General features: G+C 34.5%; 1 protein-coding gene across 2 annotated transcripts in view; it reads right to left on the bottom strand.

The window, feature by feature from the left end:
- ATZW10 (centromere/kinetochore protein, putative (ZW10)) overlaps window positions 1-12,737 on the bottom strand; it is a 228,329-nt gene that overhangs the window by 152,157 nt on the left and 63,435 nt on the right. For both annotated transcript variants that reach the window (XM_089800136.1, XM_089800137.1), the window contains 4 exons: window positions 6,961-7,122; window positions 6,329-6,562; window positions 6,146-6,232; window positions 5,519-5,611 (listed from right to left, as the gene is read on the bottom strand). In XM_089800136.1, the coding sequence (XP_089656262.1) occupies window positions 5,519-5,611; window positions 6,146-6,232; window positions 6,329-6,562; window positions 6,961-7,122 (576 nt within the window). The remainder of the gene's footprint in view (window positions 1-5,518; window positions 5,612-6,145; window positions 6,233-6,328; window positions 6,563-6,960; window positions 7,123-12,737) is intronic.

The raw sequence follows: 12,737 nt of genomic DNA, 5'->3' as shown, positions 1-12,737 counted from the left end.
GGCCAGGAGTGATGGATCTAGGTCTGATGATGAGGATTATGTGGATGAGGGTGAGGATGAGGGTGAGGATGAGGTTCAACCTCAGACAAAGGGAGAAATGATGGCTCTCCAGTCTTTCATGACTTATCTTAGGCATACTCATAGGAGGACATAGGCAACTATGAGCCTTAGTCTTCTTATTGTTCTACACTCTAGTTATTTTGATATATGTTTTGAACTTTTGATACCATGGATTTCGTAATCCATGAATATTGTAGGCATTTGACACTGCAGTGACACTATGTTTATTACTTTATACTGTGTTATTTATCTTTTTTCTTTCAAAAAATTGCTTTAATATTTATGTTATCTATGCAAAATTGTGTATGTGTATTAAGTAGCTTCTATTTATCTCAATTATTGTGCATTTGATGTTAATTGACTAAAAGATGAATAAAAAAATCTTAAAATCCTTAAATGTCTTTGAATTTCATGGGTTTTTCAATTTTTAAAGTCCTTGCCGAGTCTAGTTGCCGAGTACGAGTCTGAGTCGGATTTTGACTTTACAAGTCAGAGGCAAGTCTAAGTCCCATAACACTGCATAGAATAGTATGGCAGCATAGCTAGAGTTAATCCACACCTTCTCTGTTAGAATGGATATGGTATGTGTACATGCAAATTCCTTGCAAATGCTGAAAATGTAAAGAATTGAATTAAAATAAACAAACTGTGGGACATTCCTGATAATAGTGCAGTTCCAATGCCTAAATCTTTGACTAGTGGGCAGTAGGTTCACGCTATTCAGCAGTTATAGAGGCAGCGAGACACTTCTATGCCTATCTTGCATTAGAGAGCATTGACTGTCAAATTTGGCTTCCATTCCTTCATCCATTGAGAATTCAGTAGGGGGCAACAAAAGGCGGGAAGTTCTACTAACAACCCCATTGCTAATTTATTTAACATGCATGCGAAGGACTGGTTAGATGATGTCATTGTAATTCTTCTTGGCTAATGGCATCCCATTGCATGTAGCTTGATCTCCTTACCATAGGAGCATGATATCCATGGTGGAGAAGGGGGGAGGGCTATCAGTTGTGCCACCAGGTGAGCATAAATCGAGGGCCACGATCTTGGACAGACAATATAACAAGATTGGGGTTTTGATGGAGCAGATGAAGTCATGTTGGATAGAGTCAGGTTGGATAGAGTCGTGCATTATCATTAACAAGGGATTGCACCTCAAACTTCTTCCTCTCAGAGAAGAACTTATTAATACATAAAATATCATCTGGATGTTGAGATTCCCTCTTAGTTGTGACTCCCTCTCAATAGGGGCAGCGTTCTCATAACTTTGATTATCACAATACCAAGAAATGAGCTCCAATGTTTGTCCAACACAGAGCATTTACAGCCATACTACCACACAAGCTTGTTGATCCTTTGCAAAAGACACGGCATTCTACATCTACCACTCAAGCTCCCTTTGAATCTGATTTTTGTAGGTGAGTAGTCTCCCTTTGAATGTCATTTCTTCCTCTTGAATAAACTAAATGCAATAACAATCTGTATAGATACTCCCTCTTTAATATGGTTATGTGCCATCAACTAGGTCTTGTGACTACAAACAGAGTCCTCATGTTTGTTCATTTCTTCAGCCTGTATGACTTTGCATGAAATCTCTCATCATCGCGTTGCTTCTCAATCCATCCTACAACCAAGAGATATGAATAGAATCAATCTATGATTAAGAGAAATATCCAGATCAATGCTAATATCATACACTATTCCCAGTGAAACAACATAAACTCATGATCAAGATTCAAGATATAATCATAAAATACTTATCTCTTTGTTGTCCAATCTTCCTCAAAAAGGATCTCAGAATACACACAAATAAAGATCAATATGCAGCTATCTCTTTGAATCAAACGATAATCATACCATTGCATTTATACTATTTTGCACAGTGAATAGCAACGAACATCTCCTTAAAGAATACTTCTCAAAAACATGAACAATCCTCAACCTTGAATGATCATAATTGAACCAAGAAGACATGTCCAAAACTTGTGATTGTCCAAGAATATTCGTCATAAATAGAATATCTTAAGGCTTCAAAGTTCCGGTTCTAGATCTTTTCTATAGAACCACTCTGATACCATGTTAAGTTTTCAAACTAAAATATAAGAATGCAATAATCAGAAATACAAAAAAGCATACGAACAAATGACACCTATAATATCCCAGTCAAATATTCTCCGCGATTTTTACCACAATAATTTTCAGAATATAAACACATATGCAATAAAAACCAACAACATTAACCAATAAATGCTCATAGAAATTACTCAAATTGTTATTGCATTATAATATTCAACAAAACAATAACAGTTCAATCGTAAAAATAGTGATAACAATAAGATTGGATAACCAGAAATGAACTTGAAATGCAACTGTGAACTTTGTAGCGAATTCCCCCACAAAGATGAACCAGGGTTGCATCCAATCCACCAATGAACCTAAGCGTTTATGTCCTCGGATCCTAGATAGAAGTTAAAGCTTCCTTAATTTCTCCAAGAGAAATCTCAAACCTAATCAATATCCAAGCATGCAGAAAATGAGCTCCTTCTCCCCTTTTAAACAAAACAGGATAACCCTTCATATTCCTTGTTTGTCTCTTCGTTTTTAATTCACTATTCCATTTTTTAATTGTCTTTTTCCCAATTAAAAGAATAATATAACTTTATAAGCTAAAGTGACTTATTAATTCCCCTTTCTAATTTTAAAGTCACTTCAATAAAATAAGTTAATCTTCAAACGTTAAAATAAATACCCTATCGAACTCTGATAGCCTTTAATAATAGCTTGCCGAAAAGCTCTCGACAAGACGCTCGAAGTCCAATATTGAAAAGCTCAAAATACAAACCCCAGTTGACTTACTATATATAGCAAGTATTAGAAACCCTTTATATCTCGACTCTAATTTGTCTAAAAGTGAGGATGCCAATGTCGAAACTCATACTGACCCCTGGTTAGCCCACGAGACCATGATAGAAAAGGCTAACGATGCATCAGAGGTTAATGACTAGAAAAAGGGACATTACAACACCATTATTTACCATGGGAAAACCCTTCTACTTGAGGGAAAATCTACCCAAACCTGAAATATAGATCCTCTATTTAGATCTCCAACAAGTATTCTTACTTATGAGTGGAGTCTCCAACCAGTCAATCAATAAGCCTAACTTTACTCTTATCAACAAATCTCTCACAGACTACTAAAACCAACTAATTCTAATCACAATGAAACAAATAAACAACTCAATGATCACACACAGATCGAAGCAATAAGACGATATACAATATGAATGTGATGGCATATACACTCAGTACAACTAACTATTACTACACGATACACAGAGATATCTTTATAGATATATTCTCAATATATGTTCAAATGTGATGATACTACTCACAATATTCAATTCTTTCTGACAGCAATCAATACCAAAGTAGCTCTTCTAACAAAAAATCACCTACCACAATAGCGCACACTAATCCTATTCTCGTAGCAACAAGAGAACATCATGAAGGCCATAGCTGAAGCAACACATTCATACTTAGCACCAATGGTTACAAAGGGAACGATACGACATTAGTAATAAAACTTTGTGAGAAGATAATTAATCACCAATGAACATGAGTAGGCACTAACACCACCTCATAACAAAGCCAGTGCAAATAATAGTAAGCATAACCAAATACTCCTAACACAGCTGAATACACTTTAATGATGCCAACTTAACATACGAAATGCACATGATGATGCTTAATCGGCATGAAAATATGAACACATGAAATATACTCCAGCCAAAAAACGAAAACTGAAGTAGCACGATGACAATAAAAGACATGAAGGATCTTGAATCACGGTGTCATAGAGACACCCCATATGGAGGTGAAGAAAGGAACCGCTTAGAAATGAACTCTCTAACCAATCAACACATGTAAAAAGATCTTTATCACAGCTATAATCTTCAACATGAACTTTATATTCTGGAACTATCCTATGTAAATATTAGTTTAATAATAATAAAATATATAAACTACTGGCCGAAAAAAAGTTTTTAAGAATTAATTTACTATTATTATTTATTAATAAATTCTATTTGAGAAAGGAAACATCATGAGAACCCACAATGACTAGCTTGAAAATATCATTGTTCTTTCAACTAAATGGTGAATTTACACTCAGACAGTTGTATCACAATTTTAGAAAGTATTAGCAAACTTAAGAGTATAATAGACAGCAATACAGTTCAAGGTGCTCCAAATCATTAAGTTTAGAAATCACCAACTGGGTTATAGAATTCAAAATCAAAACTTTATTTTAAAATGTGGAAATATAAAGAGCAAAAATTAGATTATCAACTTCGTTCACTAGGAATATATCCCCCTGGGCTTTCCTAGGCATCCCTCAATCGTGAAAATTGCAAGTATGCAAGAATGCCACAAGAACATCCTTGACCACACATCAAGCAAGAAGTGTTCTAGAAATGTGTGTGGTGCGTGATGTGTGGAAAGGGTAACATGTGGCAGGGACAACCTAGAAATGTTTTGGTTCATTGTGGTTAGATATTTATATTGTCCTTCACCAAGACCATCAAAATCAACATCAGCTTAATTGCATTTGAACAACAATGAATTATAATACCACTTCGATTAGCCATGTCAAATGTTGAAGTTGCCTCATCTAAAGAGATATCAATAAATTGTGCAACAATAATATCTATTACAGATCACCCTCTCATTGTAATTATGTTACTCATGTGATAGAAGATTCAAGTTAGTGTGCACAAAGACCAAATCTTTGGCTTCTTCTACACCTAATCAGTTTGACTTACCTAAGTGGATAAATAAGTATATACTCCATTCCCTCTTAGTTGAATAATAATTCACAAATGGTTGAAATTTTTAACTTTGAGCTGAAGAAGCTATATTCATGAAGTCTCCATAAAATGAATGGGGGGATGTGGGGATGGATCTCGAGTGTGGGAGAAACAAATGCCTAGATTTGGGGATGTCAACTAATGGCAGTCTAGAAGTGGAAACCTGGTGGGGTTGAGGGGCAGCCTTCATGGCACACAACATTTCTACAATTTTATCACTTAAGCGCAAGTTTCCCCCATGATAGTTTAAGGTTCAGACAGATCCACCCAAGGTCCCTAGGCTGTTCCAGCCCTGAACCGGACACATATAGGCAATAAAAATGGGTCTTCTACCAAAGCCAACAACATAGAGTGGAACAATAGCTCCATAAAGTAGAAGGGCAGCTCAAGTAGCATGATCATTTTTCCTACTAAATTCGTTTCATTGCATATATTCACACATAAGACATTATTCATATGCATGAATTAATGAACTAAAAAGAAAGAAATTACCAGTCTAGAACTGACTGCTTTGTATTTGTCATAATTAGTAACAACAAAAAAAATAGTTTTTGTCCAACTCAAGTTCTAAGTAAGGCGTTCATGCAAACCTTTACTGGAACAATAGCTCTATATAGTAGAAGGGCATCTCGTGCAGCATGATAAAACTCCAATGCTATCTGCATAGGCGATGAACACGCATCCTACACAACAGAATATAAATTATAAAATTAGTTTCGATGCATACTGTTGTTATTACCTTTACATCATCACCAAACAAATAAATTGTATTGTAATTTATATTTGAGGAAATATTTATAACCTTCCATGGTCTTATTTGAAATTTGTACAAATTTGTATACTTAAAAATTAAAATAGATCTATAGAAAAGATTTTTTAAATGTAGCCAAATGGCACAAGTAGAATTAAGTAGAATACTTTGAATTTCAATCAAGTAAAGCAAATGTCCTTTCTATTAAACATTTATTCATAAACTATGGTCTTATAATTAATATTCCTTGCAATAAACCAGTTCAAGAAAGACTGTTTTTCTTTAATGGCAAAATTTTCTGGAAGAAGATATTTAAGTTCACATCAGACAAACACAGAATAAACTGTCAAGGCAATTTAGAATTACTCGCAAATTCATTATAAATGTTGCTGAAACATTTACTGGAGTCCAAAAAATGAAAGTGATGCTTGCTATTAAACAAATTTCAATCTGGCAAGTCAAATACCTTTAGTGCTTCATGCACTATCTCCATTAAATGTTTCGCAGCCAATGAAATAGCACATGTGGAAGGCCAGAAAAGCAGTTTAACAGCCTGTGAAATATTAAGAAGTCATACTCCGAACCCTTGCCTTGGTCAGATATAAAAATTAGTACAACAGCAGAAAATCTATTGAACTAGCTTTATTACCGTTGAAGCCTTAAAATCAGATTGAACTATTAGCTTTCGAACAGTTGCTAAGATGCAATTTTTCTTTTTTGAAGCGAAATGAATCTCAACATTTAATGCAAAATTGGTCAGTCTGTCATCGTTATCATCAGATCCAGATATCAATGTCATATGCTTTAATTCATTCTCAAAGTCTCTTGTCAATTTCACCACCTTCTGGAATTCTGTAACTTCAGAAATTTCATCAGGTACAGCCTACAAGAAATATATTGTTCAGGTCAAGCCACTGATGATCACCATCCCCTTGAAGCCAGCTACATATGAAATTTAGACCCCAGCATATTATATAAGATAAGGTGAAGGATACAAGGACAGAGATAACACAAATTTCAAGAAGTTCACAACAAAAATGTCTTAAAATGTTATTTTCATCCAAATTATGGGAACCACACAAAGTGACCAGCTACTTCTCTGAAGTTGACAATAGTAATTCACAAGACAGATTAGCACACATGAGAAAGGTTTGACCTCCTAAAAGAAGATGCAATTTGATAAAAACTAAAAGGAAGCGTCTTCCATTGAATGATGGATATATTAAATCAGAAAGCTTAATAAGGTTTTTGTTATCAAACAAAGACCGTTTGGTAACATACCTTGGCAAGACAATTTGTAATAATTGCCTCTGATAACTTTGGCCACATTAACTTTCCAATAAACTTCATCCAGATCCCATTTTCAAAGCAAATATACTGATATACAAACTTCAGAACATGAAGCAGCTTTGAATACAAAGCTTCAGGAGATACACCACCTGTCTATAAATGCAAGAGTCAGACAAATATGTTAATATTTAATAGAAAACCAGTTTAAGTTTCAGCAGAGATATCTAGTTTTTGCTATATATTCCTTCTGAAATAAAATGATATAGTTAACAGGATTGAAAGCTGTTAAGCTTAATAAATCATCAGAAGCAGCGTATGAACTTAAACTATAGCTTTCGGCAGATAAGAAGAAAATCTTTGTTAATGCCCAAACCGAGCAAGATTACGAATTGGTCAACCTCTGAATGATGTGTGCGTAAAGGTAAGTTACCAGTTCCTCAGAAAATTGAGGTAGCTGGGTCAAGTTTCAAAGTCCTGTCGTTTGAGGGTGTGCACAAGGTGCCAACTTTGGGCCCCGGGATCAGCCAGGTATGTCCATAAACATAGCCAAGCAAATCCAGCTTCACAAAGACAACCATGTGCAAACTGTTGCCTTTCAAGAAAAATTAATTTTATTTTTGTTTGGTAATTTTATTTGAGCTATTTTTTTTATGTGGCCATACTTCACAGAAAGAATAAATAAGGCAGAAACAATAAATACAACACCCCTGCACCTCCCTTCTACAAACATCATTTTTTTGTTAATGCATGCTTGTACAAACAGGCACCATTACAGTTAGGAAGCCAGGAAAGTGAGGTAGGATGGCCATAATTCTGTAAGGCTTCTCCTCCTTGCACTTCTCTGTCCAATGATGGCCTATGTGTATGAAAACAACAATGCTTTTCTTTCGCTTCTTTTCATTCTTTATATTGAGATTTAACATTATATGGCTTGTATATTTAGTTTCAGTCTTGAAGTATTACCTGTTGAGTTTCTCGGTTAAAAGAAAATTGCTGGCTTCAGAAACTAATGACAATACTTGAGCTTTAAATCTCCCCCATATTTGCATCATGGTTTTTATCTTTTATGCTTTTGTGGTTTGCTAGATTTTACCCAAGATGCCCCCACCTGAGAGTGACATGAAATGGAGCCCTTGAAGGGGCCCACAAAATGGGCATTAAAGCTTCGAAAATTGAGGTACATACAGTCAATAAAATGAGGAAATAGTTGTTTTGTTTATTATATGTATGGTATGTCATTATCTAAACTTAGTTCCTGCAATTTAGCCAACATATGTATATATTTATGATTTTTATTCAGCTTTTGCACAGATGCAACCCATACTCAAAAAGAAAAAACAGACCAACATACCCAATCTAGTAACTCAGACCAGAAAATAAGCCTTATTTATTATGTGCAATTATAATAGACATCTAAGAAAACATAAAATAATGAATGTGGAAAGATCAATGAAACAAATAAAAAGCCAAAGATGTGGTCAATGAAAGGCAATTGATGTACCGTTGAGATGCTATTTATGCTTAAAATGCTTTACAGAAGATTCCACCTTTGATAATATATCATATTCCAAAGCTTTGTTTTACTTTTTACATATCACTTATCTTACTTTCTTCAAATTCTTTGAGTTTAAAGCACAGATAGAGCTGGCAATTTTTTGTCTTTCAAAAGACGCTATGTCAGTTTAATTAAAATAACTATTAGACAAGTCTATGTGCAGTCCGTGCCATCTCGTATTCCAATATGTTTTTAAAGTAATGTAAGAATTCATCATTTTTTGGTTTACTTTTTGATAAATTGCCATGTATGGCATATGGAATCTTCCATCCCAATTTATTATTAGAAGCATTTAGCATTGTAATTAATCACCATTTTAGCTTATATACTAGTTTAAGAATTCAAGAATGCCTAAACATCTCAACTAGAAACACTAAAACTTTTATTTCTTAAGCCGTGCAATCCATGGCATCTTCTCCATTCATAAAGTACCGTAAGAATTCATCATGTTTTGTTTTATTTGTTCAAATTCACCAGCATGCTATGAGGAATCCTTCATCCCAATTTATTAATAGAAGCTTTTAGCATTCTAATAAATCACCGTTTTAGCAGGGGATCACCTCATGGTATAAACGTGGTTTGGTTGCATTGTAAGTGTTGCCAAGGTTCAAATCCCTGCTTGGACCAAACAAGTGTTAACATCTGTTTGGGCCCACCTTGGTGGACATGCAGGCACTGGTGGTTGTGTTGGTGTTTGCGGTGGAGTTTGGAGGTGGTGGTTGGTGGTGTGGAAGAGATGAGGAGAAAGGTGTGGAGGAGCTTAAAGGACTAATGGGCTAGACCCTTGTTGGGCTAGAGAGCTCACAGACCCTATGCCTCATAGGTGTGTGATGCTCCCAGACTCTACATTGGAACCACATAAATCTTTCATCCCTAGTGTCTTGTATCAGACACATGCGGGCCTTTCACTCCTACGAGTATGAGGCCCCTATGAGGCCTACATGCTCGCAGTTCTAGATTGTTGGGTTTGGGGATGAGGTCCCCTAGTTGTGGCTTTACCTAAAGGCCAAGCTCAAAATCCTTGCAATTAATCTACCAAAGAATATTAGGTATGAGTTTGAATCCAAGAGTCTAATTAGCAACGAAGTGATTGATACTAGTTGGGGGATTGATCCCCTACCCCCTAATGTGAAAAAAGGTCCAATCATATGTCAAGATTCAGTCCATATTACCGTCATCTCTAAATATACAACTTGAAGGTGATGATATAAATGCAGTTACTGAAGAAACAAAACACCAAGATAAGTATATCAATATTAGTTAGGATCAAAAGGGATGGGTGGACCAACAATATATTAATGCCCTAGATGTCACTACTAATAGGACTACAAAAACAACTTGCAACAACATTCTATGACTAGACCCAACATTCTATGACTATACCCAACATTGGATATAATAAGGCCCCTGAGAAAAGTTAAGACAGAGAATGGAATTCAAACCACACTTCCAATAGATGCAAACCCGGTCTGGTCCAAGGGGGTAACTAACATGGAGAAGCCTAAAGGTAATCCAGTTGAAACAAATAGAATTGAGGATTATGCAGAAGTTGGGGACTCATTATAAACAATTGGGCGCTACTTTTTGTTCCACCATGTTCCTAAGGTAAAAAAGAAATGTTATTCCTTTAGGTAGGTGCAAGCTACTGTCCCAAAAATAACAATAGGAAGAAAACAAATATAGGAATTGCGAAAACTAACACTAAAAGGCTCAAATCAGAAATTAAGATTCCTAAATGCTATGACATCTTCAAGAATACTAAAGAAATGTCACTAATTAATGAATGTCACCAATCCTGAGTTCACATTTTGAAAGTCAAGGGGCTTGAGCCCCATTCTAAGAAGGTTTGTTAACCTAGAGAAAAACAAGGATGTTGTGTTGCTCAAAAAAGTCAAAGATGTCAGTTTTACATTAGAGAACAAGCTCAAGCTAATCTAGAAATAGTCTATTCATTAACCCTCGTAGGCTAGACAGATGGATAGAGGGCCTTCATTGGCAGTGCCAAAGACTAATTTCACACTCCAAAGGTCAAGGATGTTTGAGTTTTCTCTTCCTTTGGATCAATTCAGTTCACTTACTATTTATAGTAAGTTACTTATCTAGCTTTTCTATAATTATGAAGACTATAAATAAATATATTTGTTTTCTATAATGAATTTATAATTTATAAACACTATAAACTTATAAGTGTTGTTAATAAACAATGCATATGCATATTAGCATTACGAATAAATATACAGTATTATAATTTATTAGATATACAGTTATTAATTTATACTAATTTATAACTCTCTATAATGAATTTATTAATAGACAATATTATACTACTTTAGTATTAATATATAGTGTTATAAATCTGTATTATACAGTTTTATAAATTTACAAAACCAGTTCAAATAAATTAAAATTTGAATATTATAAACTTATCTATAAACTCGCGATCATCGATTCATAACTCAGAGTTATATAAATTTACAACTTACAGCTCTACAAAAGTATATATAGTGATGTTGATGTGTATACAGGAGCATAATAATGATGTGTATATGAGGAGATTTGACTACTATGTGTTGACTTTCCAAGTCATTGATTAGGGATGAAATTTGGCATGCTTAGACAAATTTACATTAAATTTCCAAAAATGTTTTCTATAACTTGTTGAAGAGCAAAACCATTATGTGTGTATCCTACAATCAGCACTCCATGTGATGGCATCTTTGAGGCATATTGTCGAAATAGTTCTTGTGTCTGAATTTGTGCTTCTTTATTTTCTCAATAGCCTAAATCTGTGTGCCTTAATAGTCCTCAATAATCGCACCTTTCCTCACCAGCCATCCCAGACCTTTTGTTCATCGTGCAAGCTGCGGGAAATTGAAAAAACTCTAAACTTTTTTTAGAAAATTTTATTGTTTTCAAGTTGACTTAATCAGCAGTTTTTTGACCCAAAAATCGTAAAAAACTGTGATTTTTTCATCCCAAATTCAGTGCAATTTTTTCAACATATCGTCGGCGATTTATTTGGCAATTATATTGGCTGGCAGTTTTGCTCATAATATCTCACAATATATCGCAGTTTTTTAAAACTATGGGATACACCATGGATACAATGGTTACCTAATCAGTCAAAATTGAGAAATAATGATTAATGATGGAATTATGACATTACAATTATTATTAAATAAAAAGCGTGCTTCTGATTCTGCAATTAGATCATAAATTTAAATGCATTTATCCTTGCAAGTCTGTTTATATGAAATATGTTGCTTAATATATTATTAAAAAATCTCTTTTTAAGCCTTTATGCCTTTTTCCTAATCTAAGTTTAGTGGTCAACTTTACAAGTCCAAGTCACAAGGTTATTTTAAATAAAACTTGTTAAAAATCAAAACAAGCCCGATGATTTATTTTCTTTCCCCAATTTTGGCTTAAAAGTCTTTTTCCAAATGTAGCTAATTATTGGTGTTTGAAAGATATAAAACAAGCTTTTTACTTGTAAATGGTGAAGTAAAACCAGATCTTTGAAAACAATGTTATTAAACCCAAAATACATTTCGTCTAGCCTTTTCTTCATCTATGCATGTTCAAAGGCTATGCTTTCAGCCAGTGAAAGACCATGGAAAACCCGAAACTACAATTTGGCGCTTTTTTGAAGGCGTATGGAACTTGTACAAGGCCATGAACAACATAAATAGAGAGACTGATGTCATTTTTGACTTGGAAACTTGTCATTTGGCTTTTAAAACCCGTAGGTGAGTTGTTCTCATTTTTCCATGCCCATGAGACTTGTCAACCGTTGCTACAAACCCATAAAATAGAGGACCCGTCTACGATTAAAGTCTTTGACATCAAAAAGGATTGTAAATGCATGCCCTAAACGGCTTAATGAGCCACGTTTGGGGGATTTGCAGCTATTTTGGGCATTTTGTTCCCATTCTTTATGTGTTTTTCTTCTATACGTGGTTGTCTTTCATCTAGGGCACAATTTTTTAAATTCATTTTTTACTGAGTCTCTCTTTTGGAGTCGAATTTCTTTGATTTCTATTGAAATTTTTGGGTTTCCAAATCATTAATACAAGTTCTCTTTACAAATTGTCTCGTAAACACGTATATTTGTAGTCATTGATACAGGCAGTGATCATTGTTATAGTGTTTCAGAAGACAGCCAAAGGCAAAGCATCGAAACAAGGTTGTACCAGTCAAGAAATGCATCAAG

Source organism: Cupressus sempervirens, chromosome 9 (assembly GCF_028749045.1).
Source record: "Cupressus sempervirens isolate cs-2001-9-10 chromosome 9, ASM2874904v1, whole genome shotgun sequence".
Classification (NCBI taxonomy): domain Eukaryota; kingdom Viridiplantae; phylum Streptophyta; class Pinopsida; order Cupressales; family Cupressaceae; genus Cupressus; species Cupressus sempervirens.
This window is presented reverse-complemented; position numbering and strand designations above follow the sequence as displayed.